Below are 24,130 nucleotides of genomic sequence, written 5' to 3'. Positions count from 1 at the left end.
CCAGGGGGGATTTCAGAAGAAAAAAATGGATCGTTAAATTTCTGGCTTATTGAATAATTTTGAGCCATTTGATGTTGGGTGATTTTAGCAGAATTTACTAGGTCTTTGAAGGCATAATAGTTGTATTTGTTAAACTTGTAAGATTTATGAGCATTGCTGGAATGCTGTCTTAAGGATCTGTTGAACCAACTTTTTTTTTTTAATACCTTTGCTTCGTCTTTCAACCAGCCATAAGATTTCAGTGCACAAGTAAAGAGCAAGCTTTAAGCTTTACTAGCACAAGGATAGTTTGTAAACTGTTACACTTTTTGCAACAATCTCTCTCATGTTTAACCACACCTAACCAATATAAGATGCTTCCACTGATAGAATTGTATTCAAGACAGCTTTTGAACTTTTGATACACCTTTGGACATTGTGTATTATCAAGGTTTGCTTAATTTGAAGAAGAGAAATATAGAGAGGATATATATGGACAAGATATATACTGGAGTTACTTTACTTTTTCAAAGAAACATCTGTCAAGAAAGAGTTACAACAGCAAATATTGCTTATCCAGTAATTTTTCTGGCTTCTCAGTGTATACATAATTCAAATTTGGGGGTTATTTTTTATGGAATTGAGAAAGACTTGTAGCATCTAAACACACAACCACCTTTTTGGGCTCTAAAAATTTCTTCAATTAAGAATTGTCTACGGGGGACAAAATTGTCTATGATGGGGCGCCTGGCTGGCTCAGTCGGTGGAGCATGTGACTCTTGATCTCAGGGTCGTGAGTTCAGGCCCCACGTTGGGCTTAAAGCGTACTTTAAAAAAAAAAAAAAAAGAGTTGTCTGATAAATTAGGACTCCAGAAGAAACTTTAGGCACCAAAAGGACATTTAGAAAGGTTACATTTTTAGTTGATGAGAAGTCTCTTGAGTAAAGTTTCTATTAGAAAAAAAATAAACCAGGAAAAGTATAATTCAGACTTGAGCAATGTTTAGATTGCTTTTTAAGGGAAAATATTCTATCCAAGCAACAGAATTACAAATGAAATCTGAGCAGAAATGCAGAACTAGTGAAATTCACATCAACAGCATTAATGTGAGGGATGATAATGTTTTAGTGATGCTGCTTTCAACTTGAGAGTAGTAGTAATTGTTACAGCTCTGGTTCATTCGAATTTGACATGTCTGTTCTGTGCACCTTGGGATGACTTCATTCTCTCTCCATGTTTCTCTGTTGCAGTGGTTTTCCACATGGGGAGTTTTGTCCTCTAGGGAACACTTGACATTGTTGATTACCACAATTAGGAAGATGGTGCTACTGGCATGTAGTGGGTAGAGGTGCTTCTAAATATCCTACAATGCACAGGAAAGCTCCTTGCAACACAGAATACCTGGCCCAAAATGTCAATAGTGCTGAGGTTGAGAAACCCTGTTCTATTAAGACTACTGAAAAACTTTCAAAGACATATGATATTGCAAAATCATTTGGCCTTTCCTTGGTACAAACAAATCACTGTCATTTTAAGTCCCTAGTTATGTTATAAACATTTGTAAAGTGCTCATCTAGATGATCCCAAATACTCCTATTTTTTAGATTATCATTTCATTTAAAAATGAAAATACAAAATTAAGGGTTTCTTATAAGGAACTTATGGACTACCTTTCTCCATTAACATAGAAAAATGTCTGCAGTCCTTGGTCTGGGAAGAAATCTTTAGCTGGTATGGTTAATGAATGCATGTGAGCCTGTTTCTTCACCATGCTCAAAAGCCCATCTTGGGTATTAAAAAAAGAATGAATGTAGTGTGAGTTTGTTTTCTTTGGTTTTGGCGGAGTGTTCTGTATTTGGTTGAAACAGGCTTTTTCATCTTTCTTTATACTGCCCTCTTAGTGCAGATAGAGTAGAATCTTGAAACAATGCTATAAATATATAAACAAAAAAGTGCACAGTACTAAATTTTTTTATTGTTCTCTTCCCTTTACTTAGAATTTCTAAAGAGCCTTTAATTGCCCTTGGTACAACACAGCTAAATAACCCCTAAGAGGAGCTATGTCCTGTTTTTCATTCCTCTTTGAAGGACATGAACTTACCATACAAATGGAGCTACCATTTTCCAAATTCATGCTCTAAAATCATAAAGACACCCTGTCTTGTCTTCCAGGAAGGCACACAGGATTATTATGAATCTGAGATAATAGGTAAGTACATTCAACCCCTATATTAGTAATCCCTAGTTTGCATCTTCCATCAAATTTTTACTATTAAAATTTCCAGAGAAATAATCTATCCTGTTAGTGGTAAAACTAGTAGTATAGACAGGATTCTGAACACGCCCTTATCTTTATTAAGCACAAATAATCTCTCAAAAAAGGGCTGTGTGGTCACCCACGTTTTGTGGTGATTTTGGGGGGTTGTTATGTGCCTCTCCCTATTCACTAGTTTTCTCAAAATTTCCAAGATTTTTGTGAAGAAAGTCACTAACCTGCAAATATGAAGACCCAGCTTTTTTTAAAGATGAAAAAGCTAATTAGACATTTTGGCTCTTTTCAGCAGTTTAACTCTCATTTTAAGGTGATAATTTCAATACATTTTGAAGGGTAGTTCTCTCCATTCTTCAAAAGCTAGCCCAATCTGAGATTCCTTTTTATGTAAGTTAGTCCTAATATGCCTCAGAGCTTAATAAACATTAGTATCCATCTTGTATTCCTCTTGGCTTAATTACAGTACAGTTAAGGTTACTTTGAAACTAAACATTTTTCATCTCTACCTCCTTGCATCTTTGATTATTTTGCATAGCTAAAAACATATCTACTAGTGGATATGATCATGGAAACCATTTTCTTGAGCTTTTCAGAGGGCCTAAATTTCAAACTACAAAGAACATTGTTTCCCAGAAGTCAATTTGTAGCAACACAGTAATAATAGTACCTTATTTTAACACTGGTTTTTTTTGTTATTGTTTTGCTTTCTTTGGTGCCTTGCTACCTAGTCAGGATTCTCCCAATCTTACTCTCTTTTATTTGTGCCACTAAGGGTCCTCTTCACCAGCCTCCAATACATAAACCAGAGGTCACAAATTGTCCCACAGATGTATTTTGTCTGGTCTTTGTAGTGTTAGATTTTTCCCATTTAATTTTGATTGGTTCTCTGTCTTTTAAAAATGAGATTTTATAGAATTCAGGCTTTGTCTTATCTTGAAAAATTGAAATACCTAAGAACATTGGGCCTGCATTTTAACATAACAGTTGGCTAAAGCTGAATAGTTGCTATCTCTTTAGAAAGTCACATGCTCACTCTTCAATTAGATGTCTCTTACATCAACCTGTGTGATTCACTATATTAACTGCCAAATCCTTCTAAACATTTGAGTTTGTGACCCAGGCCCAGACCTTCCTTTTCTCTCCACACACACGGTTCTAATTGACAGTGGAGAAGCAGCACATTGAAAAGCTGCCTCCTTATTCATCTTTAAGTGTTAGGTCCAACTTCTTTGCAATTTCAAAACCATCTGCAGTAGTCGCATCCAGTTTATCAAAATCTGGTACATATAAATTAGCAGCTTTGAGAGATTCTTTTTAGAAAGAATCAGTGTCTTGGTCAGAGGAAAGAATGCTTTCAACCTGCTAAAATAGCTTCAGTGTGAAAACCCCTTTTACGTTTCTTGAAAAGACTGAAGTTTCATTTAATACCAAGGTCTGTTTCAACAGTAAAAATAGTGGTTTTATGAGCTTTAAATAGCTGAACTAAAACAGATGAAGCCTATAGTAAGTACCCCTCGATGACTGCTCTGTTCTGAATTGTACACAGTGGGATCTGTGACTGTGTGATTTAGTTAACTCTGTCTAAACTGTTACAATTATTTTTGGGCAGTATTGCTTACTTTTCGTTGACTGTTGTGTATATCTGGTATTACCAAGGAATAGAAGGCTTAGTTTTCCTCATGACTCAGAAATGAAATAGGTTCTGTGTTGAAGTATTTTCTGAGAAATTCCTTGGTGATGGAAGGAATGATCATCTTTGGACTTCACATGGACTTTGTTCAGATTTGGACTGGCCACTCTCCACTTGGAGTTGCACTGCTTACTGTTGCAGTTTTGCCCTCAAGATATTCTACTGTATTTGCTCCTCTGTGTGCTTGGCACACGGGGCATCAGGACAATAAGCACATCAAAACCAATTGGACCTCTGGCAAGCCACTACAGGTTTGAGGAGCTTCAGACTGGGTTCCCTTTCTTCAGTGCTACTTTGATACTCATTGCAAGGGAAACACAAATGGAAATGTTTAAAAGGCAATAAAAAGTAAATAAAATAAGAGAGAAATAATTTTAGGGCTAAAATACAAAAGAAACTGAACTCTTCTAAAAGAAGTGTAACCACAGGGGTGCCTGGCCAGGTTAGCCAGTGGAGTGTGCACCTCTTGATCTCATTGTTGTGAGTTCAAGCCCCACATTGGGGCGTAGAACTTACTTTGAAAATAATAATAATAATAATAATAATAATAATAATAATAATAATAGAAGCGAAACCACTTAGATACTACTGAAGATAATCTACACATATAATCTATATTTCATGTGTTTCTGGAGTGTTTATCCTTAGAAAACCGTAAATTGATTATTATAAACAGATTAGGAAAGCCGTAAAGTATTTATGAATCCCAAAGCTTTGTAGATGTTGACTTAAACAGCATAATTAGCTTCTGAAGAGATTATGCCTGGAGAAGCAAAGCAGATATGAAGAGGAATGCATCCTAAGAACTTGAGACATTGTAGTTTTATTTTAGTAACCTGTAGCAGAAAGATCAAAGTTTGTTACTGCTGTGTGTGTTATTTTCTTTGAAACTGTTTTGCTTAATAAAAGAATGACATTATTTGGCTAGTCCTCCAAAAACTGAGCATGTTTTGAGTCTGTACACTTGTTGAATCTTATGTACTCACCGTCTCTGCTCTTGTTGGGAATAGACTTCTTAAATCCAGCTATCACAATCTAGTCAACCTTAGAAAATTCTTGTTTCTGTTTAGGGAAACCATCTGCTTTTGTGAGCAGGCAGGGATAACCCTAAACAGACCCTTTGGGAACTTCATTTGCTGGTAAACTCTGTATTCTCTTCCTGTGAATTTCTAACTCTGTTCTTCATTTTGATACACATTCCCAATATGAATTAAAATGATTCTACCTTATATTCTGCAGTTTTCAACCTGTTTTCTGGCCCTGCACATTTACATTTATTACAGTGATACATTGTGGTGGAGATTCATATATGAGGCTATATGTTCTGTTGTAGTCTGAAAAGGTAAAGCAACCTAAGAAATAATGGTAGTCTGTGAGTGACAGTCCTGAAAAGAGAGCTCTGAACTGAGATGCTGCTATTGCATTTGCTTTAGGCCTAAGCAGTTCTTATGAATTATGCTCCTTTAAATTTTACAAAGAGGTCAAACCTTTGCCTCCAGATATGATTTTGAGGGCTATATAGTTGTATCTATTTTTTTTTAAGTTTTGATTCATTTATGTTGAGAGGAAGAGCAAATGCGAGCAGGGGAGGGACAGAGAAAGAGGGAGAGAGAGAATCCCAAGCAGGCTCCACACTGTCAGAACCCAGTGTAGAGCTTGAACTCATGAACTATGAGAACATGACTGGAGCCGAAATCAAGAGGTGGATGTTTAACCAACTGAGCCACCCAGGCACCCCTATATAGTTATATTTAAGACTCATTATCCACAAAACCACAGTAGTTTACCACTTCACACATATTAGGATGGCCAAAGTTAAAAAGACATCGTAACATATGTTGGAGAGGAGATGGAAAAACTGGATTACTCCTACATTGCTAGTGGAATTGTAAAATGGTGTAGCCCCTCTGGGAAACAGTTTGGCAGTTCCTCAAAATGTTAAATATAGAGTTACCATATGACCAGTGTATACCCTTGAAAAATGAAAATATGTGTCCACACAAAAATTTGCATAAGATTGTTCATAGCAGCGTTATTAATAGTACCCCAGAAGTGGAAACGGTGCATATATCCAACAACTAATGAATGGACAAACAAAATGTGGTATATCCATACCATGGAATGTTATTTAGCAATAAAAAGGAATGACTTAGTGATAAACACAACATGCACAAGTCTTGAAAATATGCGAAGTGAAAGAAACCAGTCGCAAAAACCCCCATATTGTGTGATTATATTTACATGGAAAGTCTAGAATAATCATATCTATAGAGAACATATATTAGGTTTCCAGGGACTGTGTAGAAAGGAGTAATAGGGAGTGACTGCTCATGAGCATGGAGTTTCTTTAGAGGGTAATAGAAATGTTCTAACTAAAATTAGTAGTGATGATTGCATAGCTCTGATAAACCCACCAAATTTTACACTTTAAATGGGTGAATTTTATGCTATGTGAGTTGTATCTCAATAAAATTATTTTTTTAATCTCATGATCCAGCTTAAATTTTGGTGATGGTGACTGTGTGTACATATACATACATGTATGTGAAAAAAACATGTTACAGCAGGCACAGCTTGGTACTGTAAAAATATACCACACTTTGAAGGCTTTTTGCTGACTTCTGAAAATACCAAAGCAAGTATTTAACAATAATTTTATGACGTATTAATTTGATATTCACCAAATGATAAGTATGGTCATAAATGACTAGGACTACTCTTAGCAAAAAGAATGACTATTTCTGTATTTCCCTCTGATTTTTTTCAGTATCTATAGTCGGCATTAATGTTTAGTTTTCTCTGTTACTGAATAAAATTTATTTTCATCACTTACTGATAAACATGTGCTAAAAAGAAGGACTTTACATCCAATGTCCAGTAACTTTGTTTCCTTAACCATTCAACTGTAATCTTCCTTCCCTGAGTAGTTGAATGCTGAGGCTTTCTGTGTTCTTTCCTGGTACTTTTCCTTCTTCACCACATGGTGATGTTCTGGATGGTCTCATTCAGAAGCATCAAACACCAAGACTTGCACCCAGGTAACCTGGCCATGTAATAGCTAGAGCGTGATTACTCCAGTTTGGGAAGGGAGAGGAGATTAATGTTGTGTTGTGAAAGAGAGGCAGGAAATGGTGGGGAGAAGAGGCTATGGATTTGGGGTATGCAGGATTGTTGACATAGGGGAAAGAAAGTGGTTGAGGTTCAGAGAAGGCTGAATTAGGGACACCTGGCTGGCTCACTTGGTGGAGCGTGCAACTCTTGATCTTGGGGTTGTGAGTTTGAGCCCCATATGGGTGTGGAGATTTACTTTAAAAAAAAAAAAGGTCGATTATACTTAGAAAAAGAGAGTGCAGTACAGTTTCTTTACTATTCCCTGTCACTGTTCATTATCAACAGATAATACATGAAGTATTTAGATGTGTTCCTTCTCCCGATTTATTTTAAAACTGAAATAAGTTATTGAGCATCTCTTGTGCCATAGACAACTGTATGTGCATTGCAGGGTTAGTTACAAAGACTAAGCTTTAGTCTCTGTTCTGGGAGAGGAGCGTTGTTGTTGGTGAGAAGAAACCGTGGACAGTCTTTTGACCCTACAGAGACAAAATCAGGTTTTCTCTTGAGAGTTCAGTAAATATTAGAACATAGGATTGTTAGTGGCAGTAGGAAATACTCTGCCTGTTTTTTGATGTCTGAAATTCCCTTCATCTGGAAATAATAGCATGTTTCTTTAAATTGAGATAAAAGATTTAAAATACTTGAGAAAAAGAATAATCAGATTTATTCCTAGTAGAATATACCCAAATATAAACTTCTAGCATCAATTTTTGTTAGAAAAGAGTAGTACCAAAAGATAACAAATATTTTACTAATTCAAAAGCTTATTTTGTTATTAGGGAAAATTATGTGGAGATGTATCTTTGTCTCATTCATTCCCAGGTCAAACGCCATGCCACTCCTTGCTAGTCACACTCCACATTATTGATAGTGTGGGCAAATTTATCACTCACATTAAAAATCTGGTAAGATTTACCAGATTCTCAATTCTCTGGTTTAATTTGTTCAGAGTTGGGTAGTGGTGCAGGAGTTTGCAGAGTTGGGTAATCGTGGAGTAGATATTTTGCTGCCAACACAGTGCTATTTAAGCTGCGTTTTAAGAACTGGAATGTCCTGGGGCGCCTGGGTGGCTCAGTCGGTTGGTTACGTGTCCGACTTCGGCTCAGGTCATGATCTCGTGGTTAGTGAGTTCAAGCCCCGCGTCAGGCTCTGTGCTGATGGCTCAGAGCCTGGAGCCTGTTTCAGATTCTGTCTCCCTCTCTCTCTGCTCCTCCCCCGTTCATGCTCTGTCTCTCTCTGTCTCAAAAATAAATAAACGTTAAAAAAAATTAAAAAAAAAAAAACAAACAAACTGGAATGTCTTTACATTGAAGTGGTCTTTAGCACAAAGAACATGGTTATGTGGGTGGGTATTTCAAGCGCTGGATTATTTCTTAAGGTCTCTCCCTATATTGGTCTTTGGGAAATTTAATGGAAACTACAGCTACCATGTGATTGAGAATCAGTGAGAAAGAAATGGCCACTGTGTTCTATGCCACAAATGTATATGCTTTTTTGGAAACATGCCATTGGTTTTTCAGAACAGGATCTTCAAACCCTTTGATTTTGAATGGGGTTCAGTCTCCTTTACCTTGAATGAAGTTCTGCCCAGCTGAAAAATGTATTATATGACTTAAATTGTTACTAATAAGCTTAAATAGTTCAGTGAAGAAACAGATTTACTAGCAATACTTCAGAAGGCATAATTTATAATTTTCAGAGACAAGGACATAGTAGCTTTGGAGTTAGCTTAAATGATTAATTATATCCACTCAGATCAGACTGTATCCCAGTTTGGAATAGTCTAACTTGAATTTTTATGTATGGAATGGAATTTGCTTGGCCTTTGAAAAGTTTTTGGATTGATGACACGTCAATAAATATTTTTCCTTGCATAAGCTCTGTCTCTTCATTTAAAAAAAAATGGGGGAGGGGGCACCTAGGTGGCTCAGTCGGTTGAGTGTCCGACTTCAGCTCAGGTCATGATCTCACAGTCTGTGAGTTCGAGTCCCGCATTGGGGCTCTGTGATGACAGCTCAGAGCCTGGAGCCTGCTTCGGACTCTGTGTCTCCCCTGTCTCTCTGCCCCTTCCCTGCTCATGCTCTGTCTTGCTCTCTCTCTAAAAAAAATAATAATAAACATTAAAAGAAAACTTTTTTTTTTTAACATTTATTTATTTTTGAGAGACAGAGACACAGAGAATGAGTCAGGGAGGGGCAGGGAGAGAGGGAGACACAATCCGAAGCAGGCTCCAGGCTCTGAGCTGTCAGCACAGAGCCCGATGTGGGGCCAGAACCCACGAACCATGCAATCATGACCTGAGGTGAAGTCAGACATTAAACCGACTGAGCCAGCCAGGCACCCCGAGCTCTGTCTCTTCTTTGACAGGCAGGTATGTTGCTCCTCTGTTCTCACCTTGAAGAAGTTACCTGAAGTTGTCTTCCTCTTTAGAATTTAAGAGGAAAGTAAAAGTACAGGACACAGAATTTCATATGAGCATTTAGTTGCAAATGAGCCAGGCTTTTCCATGGACTAAAATAACCAACTCTGGAAAACCTGACTCTGAATTAGGGACTTTTGCCTTTATAAAAATTACTTTTTAGGAGCACCTGGGTGGCTCAGTCTGTTAAGTGTCCAGCTCTTGGTTTCAGCCCAGGTCATGATCTCACGACTTCCTGGGTTCGAGCGCCACATCAGGCTCTATGCTGGCAGCATGGAGCCTGCTTGGGATTCCCTCCCTCCCTCTCTCCTTCTCTCTCTCTCTCTCTCTCTCTCTCCCTCCCTCCCTCCCTCCCTCCCTCCCCCCCCTTCCCCTGCTTGTGCTGTCCCTGTTTCTCTCAAAATAAATAAACTTAAATTTTTTTAATTACTTTTTACATAGGAAATTGAGAACTTTCTGATAACCTTTTTGCCATTTGACCTAATTCTTTTTTTTTTTTTTTTTTTTTAATTTTAAGTAATCTCCACACCTAACATAGGGCTCAAACTCATGACCCTGACATCAAGAGTGGTATGCTGTACCAACTGAGCCATCCAGGCACCCATGGCCTAATTCTGTCCAGAAGTAAGGGGCTTAACATTTTAGGCTTTTTGATTCTCTAAAGAATGAGACTTCTTGCTGGATGAGAGTAATAGCTAGGAAAACCATATATCTCATATAACTTGACTATGTCCCTAATAGAGATAGGAAAATATTTATCAAACTTTTCTACAAGTGGTAAAGAATTTATTTGGGAAAAAATCAAGGATCCAGTGTTTCAGCCAAATTACTCACCAAGCATTTACCAGATGCTTTCTGTAGACTTAACTACTGTTCTGTGCACTACGGTGTTGATTACAAAGATCAGCTACGTGAGCCCCACATTGAGTGTAGAGATTGTTTTTAAAATAAAAATTTTTAAAGGAGGGGCTCAGCTGATAAAGAATGTGACTCTTCATCTCGAGGTTGTGAATTCAAGCCCCACATTGGGTGTGGAGATTACTTAAAAAATAAATAAAAGTGAAGTTTAAAAAAAGAGCAGCTACAGTCTCTGCCCCAAATAAAAGAACAGAGACAATATTGAACTTTTTTTACTTATGTTTGAGAGAGAGGGAGAGAGTGTGAGCAGGGTGGGGTGGGCAGAGAGAGAGAGGAAGACACAATCAAAAGCAGGTTCCAGGCTCTGAGCTATCAGCCCAGAGCCCAGTATGGGGCTCAAACTCACAAACTGCGAGATCATGACCTGAGCTGAAGTCGGATGCTTAACCAACTGAGCCACCCAGTTGCCCCAGTATTGAACAATTTTGATACATAAAGTGCTTTATATTTATTTTGACACTTAACCTCATAAACCTGCTAGAATGGCCCTATTTTTCTCATGGGGGAAACTGAAGCTCATAGAGATGAAATCATCACTTGCTTGGTAATTAATGGATTTGAGCACAAGTCTTTCTGACTCAAACTTTACACATACTGCTTTTCTGAAAGGCGAGAATAAGTATAGACAGAGCAAAGTATGATGGTTGCTAGATGAGTACTTAACAAAATACTAAGTTCAGAAAGAAGAAAAAAATTTTATGAGGTATCAGTAAAGACTTTGGAGGGGGATTTAGTCTGACCTTGGGTAGAATCTGTTTTTATCATCAAAATACCCTCACCTGAAAGACCTCAAACATACATTTTGGGTTTGGGAGAGTTGCCAAGCCCTATCTCTAAGGTTTGGGTTAGAACTCTGGGGTTCCCAATTTTACATTTGAGACTTCAGAGTTTGTAAAGGTGATTTAGGAATGTTTGCTACACCCTGTTTGGTGTATAGCTTCACCTAGAATGGGGCTGCACTCAGATTTGTTTTACTGACCTCATCCCATTTTCATCCCTCCCTACCTCCAATTGTGTTATGGTAAGAATTTGAGATACAGCGTCTTCAGGATGATGTGGACATAGTCTTATCCCTTCAACTTCAAGGTTGCACCAAGTGGTTGCTGAATGATTGGAAAGCCTAACCTCTGTCTGATTTAGCTTGGAAACTCCAGGCTTTGATAAAATGCTCATTCTTCTAGAAAGTATCCTGTAGTTTGGGAAATAACTCCTAAAAGTAATCAAATATTTGTAGGAAGGAAGGAAATGACCAGGCACTGGGAAATTTTGCAGGCCTGTGGGGTGGCTAGAGTGAAGATGGCAGATATGAGAAAAACATATGTTCTATTTAAATTTTGGCTAGAGCGCCTGGTAACTGTTTGGGGCAGAAAAAAACTAAGTTTGTAGCCTGAAATAATGATACAATAGTCCTGACAGGCTCTTTCCGTCTCATTCTCCTTGAAAGGAAGAAATTGGAATTCATATTTATTCAAGATAGTTGATCCACCGTCTTGAAGTGGTTTTTATAAAATTCTTAATTCTGGATAGCCAGCTTTAGGAAAACATTTTGCCAGCTGTTGGTTACTTGAACATTCCCAAAATAAAGGTAAATGAAAATAAGATAGACGGTTTCTAGGTAGCAGTGGTCTTTCCTGAAGTTCTGTTAACTATTTTTCCTGAATGTAGACAGGTCCATGTATCCAGGAGAGATTATTACTGTGTCAGTCTCTGTGTATGTACACATATATGTGTTGTACAGGTGCTTCCCTCTCCCCCACCCTTTTAGAGTTGATGGCTTTGTCCCTGATTGTTCAGTATAATAGTTTGCAGATTCACTAAGAGAGCCTGTGTAGTAATGCTTGCTTTATTTTTTTTTTCTCTTCCACTCTTGTTTTATTTTTACTTTTTTTTCTTTGTGATGTGACATTTTCAGCTGATGTATTGAAAGCAAATCCTTCTAATTTGGGAGCCCAGATCACAAGAGTGAGTTTTTCTACTAGTGTCTTTAGCTGTATATCTTTTTTTGTGTGTGTCTTTCCACCCTTTTCCCTTCCCAATTCAAAAATATTCAAAACACATTTCATAAATATTAGATATGAAAATTCCTCTGTCTGTTGAACATCATGCCCTTCCACAAAGCAATGTCCACTTTATATCGGGTCAAATTCCTTTTCCTAATGCTATCGTAAAAGCATAGGCTAATGTATGTGTTTTGTTTTGGTTTGTTTTTTATATTATCTAGTGTGTTGGAAATAATTTTAGTTCTGTCTTCATTGCAGATATGTCTGGACTTTGTCACCAGTGTGTCATCAGCACTGTTCTTTTTTGGTTGTTGTTGTTTTGTTTTGTTTTGTTTTAAGGAAAATTATATACTAGTTTCTGAGAATAAAAGATTCATTCTTTTATCAGGATTTTAAGTAATAAATCCTTTGACTTATCTCTGTTCTCTCCTCATCCCCTGGATGTTCCTCTCAGGGCCATGAAGGAATGGAAAAGCTATACATATTACTCTCTAATTTCAGCAGACTGACCAGACGCAAGTGGTCAGACTGGTGAGCTCTGAACATGCTAGCATTGGAAGATGGTTTGTGTGATAGTCACAGGAAAACTTCATGCTGAAAAGAAATAGCACCTTTTTATGGTGAAATAAAAGTATGCTTTCTATTTGTTTTGATTCACGTAACCTCCCCATGTAAGCTGTACATTGCTTTTTAAGATCTTACTCCTGGGTAATTTTCTGTACTAGCCTAACCCCTTTCTGTTCTCTTTGGCTTGTGTTATTACAATTTATCTCATGTTCTGTTTGTTTAGTTTTGCATCCTGGAGGAGCAGGTGATTAAATAGTCCCTTTTTTTTCCTCCTAATGTTCTAAAATGTGCTTGTTGTATCTGAAAACATTTAATTTTGCCCAGTAAAGTAAATGGTATGCTGTCCTAATTAGAAATGCAGGTACTCCAAGTGTTTTATCCAAAGTAATCTGCCATTGTGGTTTCAGTTACTGAGAGTATTAAACAGTGTGTTCTACGCGAGCACTATAACCATTGATTGAGGGTAAATATTCTAAAGGCCTTGTTTTCAGGATCCCCAAATTATTCTAAATCACCCACCCTCTGTTCCCTTTGTTTTTGTTTGTTGTTGTTGTTACACCAGAGATTGAAAGATCTCAAGCAGAGAGAGTTTGCTCGAAATGTCTCTTCAAGATCCCGCAAAGATGAGAAGAAACAGGAAAAAGCCCTTCGGCGGCTCCATGAATTGGCTGAGCAAAGGAAACAAGCTGAATGGTGAGGATATGTTCCTTTCTTTTCTTTTTTTTTTTTTTCCTCTCGAGTTTTTATTTTTATTTATTTTTTTGAGAGAGCACGACAGGGAGGGACAGAGAGAGAGGGAGACAGAATCCCAAGCAGGCTCTGCACTGTCAGTACAGAGCCCTCTGTGGGGCTCAAACTCACGAACTGTGAAATCATAACCTGAGCTAAAAGTCACGAGTCAGATACTTAACTGACTGAGCCACTCAGGCACCCTGAGGATATTTTCTCCCAGAGGGTTCTACAGATAGTTATAATCCTTAAGATTTTAGATTATAATTTAAGATTTAAGAATTATAACGCTTGGGGCACCTGGGTGGCTCAGTTGGTTAAGCATCTGACTCTTGATTTCAACTCAGGTCATGATCTCACAGTTGTGAGATCAAGCCCCTTCTGGGGCTCTGTGCTAGGCATGGAGCCTGCTTAAGATTCTCTCTCTCCTTCTCCCTCTGCCCCTCCCTCCTGCTCACTCTTCCTGTCAAAAAAATAAAGGAATTACAATACTAATTAGTGTATCTTTCTTTCAAACTGAAAGCATATCTGTAATTAGAGTGCAATATACTGATGAGGAATATGCACTTCTGAGGCCCTATCCTACCTTCTGTCCAACCTTAGTTATCTAAGCTCTATGCCTCAGTTTCCTTATCTGTAAAATGGAGATGATAATAGGAACAATTTACCTCTTACAGTTGTGAGGAGTGATTATCTTTTCATCAAAAGTGCATTATAGGGGAGCCTGGGTGGCTCCGTCAGTTAAGTGTCCAACTCTTGATTTCAGCTCAGGTCATGATCTCATAGTTGTGAAATCAAGCCTCACATTAGGCTCCACACTGGGCATGGAGCCTGCTTAAAATTCTCTTTCTCCCTCTGCCCCTCTCTCCTGCTCATGTTCATTCTCTTTCTCTCTCTCTCTCTCTCTCTCTCTCTCAAAAAAAAAAAAAAAAGACCTTAGAGTGCCATGCCATAGAAGATGCTCAGTAAATCGATAAATTCTACAAATATTTTTCCCATTTTTCAGCATTCTTGTGTAGAAAAGCACATATATTACAGTATTCTGTTTTATAGCTAAAAAGTACTGGCACAAAGATTCAAGTGTTATAACTTCCTTTTAAGTACTATACAGTTAGTAATAACCACTAAAACCTAAGTATTCTATCCATTTATTTCTCTGCAGGTTCCTACCTTCTTGAGTGCTCTTTTTAATCTTCCTTCATGGTTCTTGATGATTATCAACTTGGGAGTTGGTATTTAGCGTTAGGTGGAATTTACCCCACCTGGGGCGGAATTTCCAAGCAACTAGACTTTGGGGACCCAAAGCATCTGAGGATTCATGCAGTATGTGCCCTGATCAGAAAGACTTAGGCCCCCATGTTTGTTTGTTTGTTTGTTTGTTTGTTTGTTTTCAAGTTTATTTATTTTGAGAGCACAAGCAGGGGAGGAGCAGAGAGAAGGCAGACAGAATCCAAGCAGGCTTCGCGCTGTCAGCGCAGAGCGCAATGTGGGGCTGAACTCATGAACCATGAGATCATGACCTGAGCCAAGATCAAGAGTCAGACGCTTAACCAACTGTGCCACCTAGGTGCCCCCCATGTTTGTTTTTAATGGCTGTCCAGGATCAAAGGAAGTAACTGGTTACAGTAGAAAGAAACTATGACTATGTTTTTTGTTTTTTGTTTTTTTTAACGTTTATTTATTTTTGAGACAGAGACACAGCATGAACGGGGGAGGGGCAGAGAGAGAGGGAGACACAGAATTGGAAGCAGGCTCCAGGCTCTGAGCCATCAGCCCAGAGCCCGACGCGGGGCTCGAACCCGCGGACCGCGAGATCGTGACCTGAGCTGAAGTCGGACGCTCAACCGACTGAGCCACCCAGGCGCCCCTGACTATGGTTTTTAAAAGTTTACAGCCAAGTTGGGGCCACAGATACCAAGTTCCTGGACTTACTAGGTTCATTTTGTCTCTGGATCCTTTTTTTACTTACTTCTCTGAGTGTTTTGGGAAAAGAAGGAAGGGAGAGAACACATAGTATAAGTTGTGAAACAGAATTAACTGCTGAGCTCTAATGTTGAGTTAAACTGCCTATAAACTGGTTCTGATTCCTTCTTTGGGCAGCTTTTTATATAGTAACATGTTACTCTTGGGCATATCACAAAGCTATCTTCTCAAAAAGTATATACCAGGTCATTTTCTAATTTAGGACATATTTTAAGACATGTTTTTCTTCAGAAGTGTCTTGGTAGTTGTCAGTTTCATAAGCAAACAGTTAAAAGATGCCAAGTAATCTCTTGGGAGAATAAAAGAAGGTTTGACCAATCATCAGGTATTTCATTGTCCCAGAATTAATAATGCATGACCCCATCATATGTATTATTGAATTGACACGGTAAAGAGTAAGCAAAAGAACAAAATAAGATCCCTTCTTATTCACCTAGAGGGTCTCTTTGCCATGAGGTAGGTTTCGTGGCACAACATGTCTCTTGCTATCTAAATCTTTTGGGTTCCTGTCTTTCATTAGCAAGAGTTTTTAGAGAACAAGGGATAACATATCATCCAAATATATGTAGCCCCTGAATTTAGGATAGCTTGTAGTTAGGGATCAGATAACAAGACTTCATCTAAATAGATACCTGATAAGTTTACCTTAAGTTTGGCTTGAAAGGTACCTCAAGTGTATAGTCCACACACTGTAAAAATTTCAGACATGACATGAGTTTAAAACACTGGCTTTGAAGCTTCTCTGTGTTCCTTTTTTCAGAGCTGAGAAAGTGTTAGGTAGCATCATGATCATTGTACAGAATGTCCAGAAATCAAAAAACCAAAGCAAATGCCAGACATACTAACCAGAGACTACCATAGAGTAACACAGTGGAAGTTTCTGACTGTGATAAACTCAGAAAATATCCACATTTTAAAAAGTAAAATTTGAGGAGCAACTGAGTGGCTCAGTCGGTTAAGCGTCCAGTCTTGATCTTGGCTCAGGTCATGTGGGTCCTAGCCTCGAATCGGGCTCTGTGCTGACAGTGTGGAGCCTTCTTGGAATTCTCTCTCCTCTCTCTGCCCCTGCCCCACTCAATGCTCACTCTTTCTCTCAAAATAAATGAATATACTTAAAAAAAAGTATAATTTGAAAACAGGAAATTAGAGGGGTTTTTGAGCTGAATGAAATACAATCTTTGTGAATAGATGTTCAGCCACCCATTTGATGGCATACTGATGGGTGGGATGATTCAGTAAGAAATGAGAACAGGAGTGCCTGGCTGGCTCAGTCAGAAGAGCACACAACGCTTGATCTTCAAGCCCCACACTGGGTGTAGAGATTACCTAACAAAATAAATAAACTTAAAAAAGAAATGAGAACAAATACAGGATGGGTCAGCTGTACCAGGTGGTAATGACAGACTATTTGAATTGTGTAATAAAGCTTTACTTTTTAAATTCTAGACAGCTTAGGAAGAGATAGTATTAACTGGCTGGCCCTGGGAGTACAGCTGATTAGTATGTTAACAGTATGAGACTTTGCCTAAACCCACTGAGCAAGTATCTCTTTTTGGCACAGGGCTGGGAAATGACCACCACTCAGTGTCTTCGGGTCCAACCTGCAGTGAATGGTGGAACATGAGAGAGAAGTGTTATATAAGAAGTATGAAGTGTATACCTCTAACCTTTTTTGTTATTTTTCTAAACCCTTGTGCAGTGCACCTGGAAGCGGTCCCATGTTCAGACCAACCACAGTGGCTGTAGATGAAGAAGGTGGAGATGATGATAAAGATGAATCAGCTACAAACAGTGGCACAAGTGCCACAGCCACTTGTGGCCTGGGATCTGAATTCTCCACAGATAAAGGAGGCCCTTTCACTGCAATACAAAGCAGTAATACCTCTGGACTGGCACAGGCTCCTGGGTTAGCCTCCCAGGGCATCAGCTTTGGCATTAAGAATAATCCAGGAACTCCACTGCAGAAATTGGGAGTGTCATTTTCCTTTGCCAAGAAGGCTCCTGTCAAACTCGAATCAATAGCGTCAGTGTTCAAGGACCACGCAGAGGAAGGACCCTCTGAAGATGGAGCTAAAGCTGATGAGAAAGGTTCTGACCAAGGATTGCAGAAGATGGGAGAATCTGATGGTAGCAGTAATCTTGATGGTAAAAAAGAGGATGAAGACCCTCAGGATGGAGGGTCCCTAGCCTCAACATTATCTAAGTTAAAAAGAATGAAGCGAGAAGAAGGAGCTGGGGCTGCAGAGCCAGAGTATTACCACTACATTCCCCCAGCACACTGCAAAGTAAAACCAAATTTCCCCTTCCTACTCTTTATGAGAGCCAGTGAACAGATGGAAGGTGATAATAGTATGCACCCAAAGAATGCCCTAGAGAGCAAAAAAAGCAGTTCTCCCAAGCCTAAAGGCTGTATCAAGGTGATAGCAAGCCAAGGAGCAGAAAAGACAGTTGATGAAGTCTCTGAGCAACAGACAGAAACCAGTACCGCAGAGGCCTCAGAGCCTGGAAGCAAAGCTGAGACAAAGAAGACCTCAGGAGGGGATGTAAGTGAGCAGAGTTTAGAGAGTCCATGTCAGAAGGCTTCAGAGAATCAAATATGTGAGTCTAACCCCTCTAAAGAAACCTCTCAGATCACCCCAGCAGGGAAAGAAAGCCAGGAGGGACCCAAACATCCTACTGGTCCCTTCTTTCCAGTTTTGAGCAAAGATGAAAGCACTGCCCTCCAGTGGCCATCGGAACTCTTAATTTTTACCAAGGCAGAACCCTCCATTTCATACAGTTGTAACCCTTTATACTTTGACTTTAAACTTTCAAGAAACAAAGATGCCAGAGCTAAAGGGACCGAAAAACCAAAGGACATAGGAGGCTCCTCAAAGGACCATCTCCAGGGCCTTGATGCTGGTGAGCCAAATAAAAGCAAAGAGGGTGGAGAGAATGTAGAACATTCCTCAGGAGGCAGAATGGATGCACCTGCTTCTGGGTCTGCCTGTAGCAGTCTGAACAAGCAAGAACCTGGAGGCAGCCATGGGTCAGAGACGGAGGACACAGGGAGAAGCCTTCCTAGCAAGAAAGAACGATCTGGGAAGTCCCACCGACACAAAAAGAAAAAGAAGCACAAAAAATCCAGCAAACACAAACGGAAACATAAGGCTGACCCAGAAGAGAAAAGCTCTAAGACAGAGTCTGGGGAGAAGTCTAAGAAGCGCAAGAAACGAAAACGAAAGAAGAACAAGTCATCAGCCCCCGCGGATTCTGAACGGGGACCCAAACCAGAACCCCCTGGGAGTGGTAGCCCTGCACCACCAAGACGACGGCGGCGAGCTCAAGATGACTCCCAGCGGAGATCCCTCCCAGCTGAAGAAGGGAGCAGCGGCAAGAAGGACGAAGGTGGAGGTGGTGGCAGCTCCCAGGATCATGGTGGGAAGAAACACAAAGGTGAGCCTCTAACTTCATCCTGCCAGCGAAGAGCTGGCACCAAACGGAGTAGCCGGTCCAGCCATCGAAGTCGACCCAGTAGTGGAGATGAAGATAGTGATGATGCTTCGTCACACCGGCTACACCAGAAGTCTCCGTCCCAGTACAGTGAGGAGGAGGAAGAGGAGGAAGACTCAGGCAGTGAGCATTCCCGGAGCCGTTCCCGGTCGGGCCGGCGCCATTCCTCACACCGTTCCTCCCGGCGTTCTTACTCAAGTAGCTCCGATGCTTCTTCAGACCAGAGCTGCTACAGCAGACAGCGCAGTTACTCTGATGACAGCTACAGTGACTATAGTGACCGATCTCGAAGGCACTCCAAGCGCTCCCATGACTCTGACGACTCAGACTATGCCAGCTCCAAACACCGGTCCAAACGGCACAAGTACTCCTCTTCTGATGACGACTATAGCCTCAGTTGCAGCCAGTCCCGAAGCCGGTCTCGGAGTCATACCAGGGAGCGCTCAAGGTCCCGGGGCCGCAGCCGCAGCAGCAGCTGTAGTCGCAGCCGGAGCAAACGGAGAAGCCGCAGCACCACGGCCCACAGCTGGCAGCGGAGCCGAAGTTATAGCCGTGACCGCAGCCGCAGCACCAGGAGCCCTTCCCAGCGATCAGGTTCCAGGAAGGGATCATGGGGTCACGAAAGCCCTGAGGAGAGGCGTTCTGGTCGTCGAGACTTCATCCGCTCTAAAATCTACCGCTCCCAGTCTCCCCACTATTTCCGATCAGGCCGGGGAGAAGGTCCTGGGAAGAAAGATGACAGCAGAGGAGACGATGGTAAAGGGACAGGCCCGCCCTCCCAGAACAGCAACATTGGTGCCGGAAGGGGGTCAGAAGGTGACTGCAGCCCCGAAGACAAGAACTCCGTTACTGCCAAACTGCTCCTGGAGAAGATTCAGTCAAGGAAAGTGGAGAAGAAACCCAGTGTGAGTGAGGAGGTGCTGGCCACCCCTGCTAAAGCTGGGCTCAAGCTCAAGGACCCCCCACAAGGTTATTTTGGGCCCAAGCTCCCCCCATCTCTTGGCAATAAGCCTGTTCTTCCATTGATAGGGAAGCTCCCAGCTACCCGAAAGCCGAACAGCAAGAAATGTGAAGAGTCTGGCTTAGAAAGGGGGGAAGAGCAAGAACAGTCAGAGACAGAAGAAGGGCCTCCAGGGAGTAGTGATGCCCCATTTGGACATCAGTTCCCCTCAGAGGAAACAGCTGGCCCCTTATCAGACCCACTCCCAGAAGAGCCAAAGTCTGAAGAAGTTACTGCTGATCACCCTGTTGCTCCACTAGGCACCCCAGTGCACTCTGACTGCTATCCTGGGGACCCCACCATCTCCCATAACTACCTCCCTGACCCCAGCGATGGGGACACCCTAGAGTCCTTGGATAGTGGCAGTCAGCCAGGCCCTGTGGAATCCAGCTTGCTGCCTATAGCGCCAGACCTTGAGCACTTCCCCAGTTATGCACCTCCCAGTGGGGATCCTAGTATTGAGTCAGCTGATGGGGCTGAGGATGCTTCCCTGGCCCCCCTAGAGAGCCAGCCCATCACCTTCACCCCTGAGGAGATGGAGAAGTACAGCAAGCTCCAGCAGGCCGCACAACAGCACATCCAGCAGCAGCTTCTAGCCAAGCAAGTAAAGGCCTTTCCAGCCTCGGCTGCCCTGGCCCCAGCCACTCCAGCCCTGCAGCCTATCCACATTCAGCAGCCAGCCACAGCCTCTGCCACCTCAATCACAACTGTTCAGCATGCCATCCTGCAACATCATGCAGCGGCAGCTGCCGCCGCCATCGGAATTCACCCCCACCCTCATCCCCAGCCACTCGCCCAAGTGCATCATATTCCCCAGCCCCACCTGACCCCCATTTCCTTGTCCCACCTCACTCACTCAATCATCCCTGGCCACCCGGCCACCTTTCTCACTAGCCATCCCATCCACATCATTCCCGCCTCAGCCATTCATCCTGGGCCCTTCACCTTCCATCCTGTCCCACATGCTGCCCTCTACCCTACCCTGCTTGCTCCGCGGCCTGCTGCAGCAGCTGCCACCGCCCTCCACCTTCACCCACTACTTCACCCCATCTTCTCAGGTCAGGACCTGCAGCACCCACCTAGCCATGGCACATGAGTTGGGGGATGGGAGCCCAGGTAGGGCCAGGGAAGGTGACCCATATATCTTCCCTCGGGGGTGTTGAGCCATTAATACCAGCAAGTAGAAGCTGGGATGGGCAGTGTCTGACAGCCAAAGAATCGAGTTTTGGCTTGCAGGGGTGGTTTTAGATTTGAGGTTTGCTTTGGGTTTACTATCAGGGATTTTTTTTTTCCCTTCCCCCCTTTCTGTTTGTCCCTCCCTCTCCTGTGTTTCTAAGCTAGGGAACACCAGTAAGTGCTACCCGCCCCTCTGCGGCAACATCTCCAAACTGTCAAGTTTGGATATTCCTCTCTTCCCTCTACTTTTTATCCTCCACTCTTCCCTTCTGTAAATTTTAAAACATTTTTTCCTCTCTGGCCGGAGGTTTGTCTATCTGGTCCTGCCCTCTCAGTGTCTTTGACCATCCCTTGGTGACCTTATGCTATCCCGGGTGAGGTGGAAAGGGAGTCTGACCTGGAACCAGATGCTACTCAGGCTGTTACTCAATCAGTCCACTTCCCACACAAACAGAAAGCCACACATTTGGCACTGTTGTCCTCATATCCCTCATCCCAGAAGAGGTATCTGCATATCCCAGAAAAGAAGATCCTATCATGAATAGAAGCTATGCGGAACATAGAGTCGCCCGTGTGCTTCCCCAGAGAGGAGCTCATGTGTCTGAAGGGTGTATTTTCTTCTGTCATGTTGATGTTTCCTTCTTAATTTATAGGATTTTTTTTTTAATGTAAAAAATTGCACTGAACTCTATAAACGTAAATGCTGCTTTTTGTAGCTCATATTAAAAAAAAAGGTTCCATATTTGTAGTATACTGCAATAATATTTTTTACATCCAGCTCTTTAAGTGATCCTTGTTCTGGTGGCTTTGTGTAAATATGTTTGCCCTAGTTGAACTAAGAAACTTTAAAGGTTATAAAATGAAAACAAAAAATAAAGTATCTGTTTTCTGCTAGATGCAAAAATGACTAAGCATGTATATTTTATCAAGCTCATGTATTTTTTGAAGTTATGAACTATAAAAATGTTAAAACAAAAAAAGAACAATTGTTTAACATTTTTTGCTGGGACAGAACTTTTAGTTAATTTGCAGTAAGTGGTGCCCCCAGCACTGGGATTTGGTTGTTTTTTGTTTTTTGGGTTTTTTTTTTCCAACTAATGGGCAGCAGTCAGCTGGGGGTGTCAGAGGGGTCTTCAGTTATGACATCTCCCTCATGTGCTTTGCAGTTTTATACAGAGAAACAGGTGAGCCCACAGAGGAGGAGAGAGAAATTTGAGAGCTTTGTTCTCTGGAAGCAGGGAGATTCAGAGTGATTGTCTGGGGGATTTCCTGGGTTTTCTGGGGACCTTGTTCCGGGCAGTCCATTTGCCTTCCTAGTACTTAGCCCCCCTCTGACAGTTTTTGTTGTTGTTTTTGTTGTTGTTTTTTGTTTTGTTTTGTTTTTAATGTGCCTTCTGGGTTGGCTAGAAACAGAGGATGATGAGAGTTGGGACAGTTTCTTCCCCTCTTGTTGGGAGGTGAGCATATTTATAGATACTGCAGATTATTTTGCTTCCTAGTTTCCATGCCTTCTGCCCAGCTTAGTTTAAGCAGTGAAGTTTTTTTTTTCCTTTTCTCCCATGACACCTACCAGAGGAAGTACCACCTTCATTCCTCTTCTTCCTCTTGCCTTTCACCAGGGCTCTCAGACCTAATTCACGTACTGGCCCAAAGGTGTTTATATTGCAGGTCTCATCTTTGGTGTAGTTAGCAGTTCTCTATCTGGCATTTCCCTACCCATTCCTGTGGCTGGAATTGGTTGGGTGGTTACCGGACAGGAAAAATCAAACCCTACTCACTTGGGCCAAGGCTCTGGGTTCTGCCTTTCTTCTCAGATTCCCAAAAGAAAAAGGTTTTGAGTTTATGAGAAGCAAGTGCTGGGCAAACAAGGCTCCTGCCTGAGCCTCCTACCTGTTCAGTGCTCCTCCTCTGATTCAGAAGCATCACTTTGGATAACTAGCACTGGAAAAATGAAATCATCTGTTTGAAGTGAAGGGACTCATTTTTCTTTGCTTTCAGCCCATGTAAATATTTAAATAATACAGTATTAACATTTTTGTGCTGCTTCCCATTAGCTTGTAGATAGAGCCATACTCTGGCTGCCTCTCTACCTTCCTGGGGGCAGTTTTCTTTAACTTTCAGAATAGTGATTTTAAAACTTAAAAAACAAAATAACCTATCCTTACTTACAAACATTACAGATTGTATTTAACTTTATCACATATGATAGAGATATATATGCTGTAAAATTAGGGAAAGGAACTTTCTAATAAACCAATGATTTGTGGAAACTTAGCAGAGTCTGTCATGATTGTTGCCCCATCCACTCAAGTTGGGAAGGGATGGAGTTGTGGGTTACAAATAATACCTTGTTTGAAGTGATCAAGGAATAGAGTCTTGTGAACGAGTTACTTATGATGTTTGGAATTGAGCTTCTCAAGACAGGCTGCCCACGTAGCAGCAGATTGTGCTGTAGGAGGAAATAATAGTGGTTAATTTTCTTTTAGTCTTAGGTGGATGTCTTGGAATATGCACCTCGTTTCCACACTTTCCCATGAGAATTGTCTTCTATGTCTACTTTTTTGCTCAGTTGAAATACAATCTCTGTGTAGTAGAATGTGTGGCATGTAGGTGCTCACTAAACGGCATTGGAATTTCTGGCTTCAATTTTCAGGATTTGGAAAGCACTTCAGGGGCAGTGGGATTACAAGTCATCTGCCTGGACTTTGCCTTCCTGATGGAGTTTTGTATACCCGAACCAGACTTGAGTTATTCTTCTTAACCTCATAATAATAACAATGCTTCAGAGCTG

At 41.1% G+C, this 24,130-nt stretch overlaps 1 protein-coding gene across 11 annotated transcripts in view; it reads left to right on the top strand.

Moving 5' to 3' along the window:
- GPATCH8 (G-patch domain containing 8) overlaps nucleotides 1-23,613 on the top strand; it is a 101,835-nt gene extending 78,222 nt beyond the window's left edge. For 10 of the 11 annotated variants that reach the window (XM_045489173.1, XM_045489175.1, XM_045489176.1 and 7 more), the window contains 4 exons: nucleotides 2,152-2,188; nucleotides 12,305-12,354; nucleotides 13,522-13,652; nucleotides 17,371-23,613. In XM_045489173.1, the coding sequence (XP_045345129.1) occupies nucleotides 2,152-2,188; nucleotides 12,305-12,354; nucleotides 13,522-13,652; nucleotides 17,371-21,259 (4,107 nt within the window). In that variant the 3' untranslated portion in view covers nucleotides 21,260-23,613. The remainder of the gene's footprint in view (nucleotides 1-2,151; nucleotides 2,189-12,304; nucleotides 12,355-13,521; nucleotides 13,653-17,370) is intronic. The other variant, XM_045489174.1, reaches the window with a different exon arrangement.
- The last annotated feature ends 517 nt before the right edge of the window (nucleotides 23,614-24,130 follow it).

This window comes from Leopardus geoffroyi, chromosome E1 (assembly GCF_018350155.1).
Source record: "Leopardus geoffroyi isolate Oge1 chromosome E1, O.geoffroyi_Oge1_pat1.0, whole genome shotgun sequence".
NCBI lineage: Eukaryota > Metazoa > Chordata > Mammalia > Carnivora > Felidae > Leopardus > Leopardus geoffroyi.
This window is presented reverse-complemented; position numbering and strand designations above follow the sequence as displayed.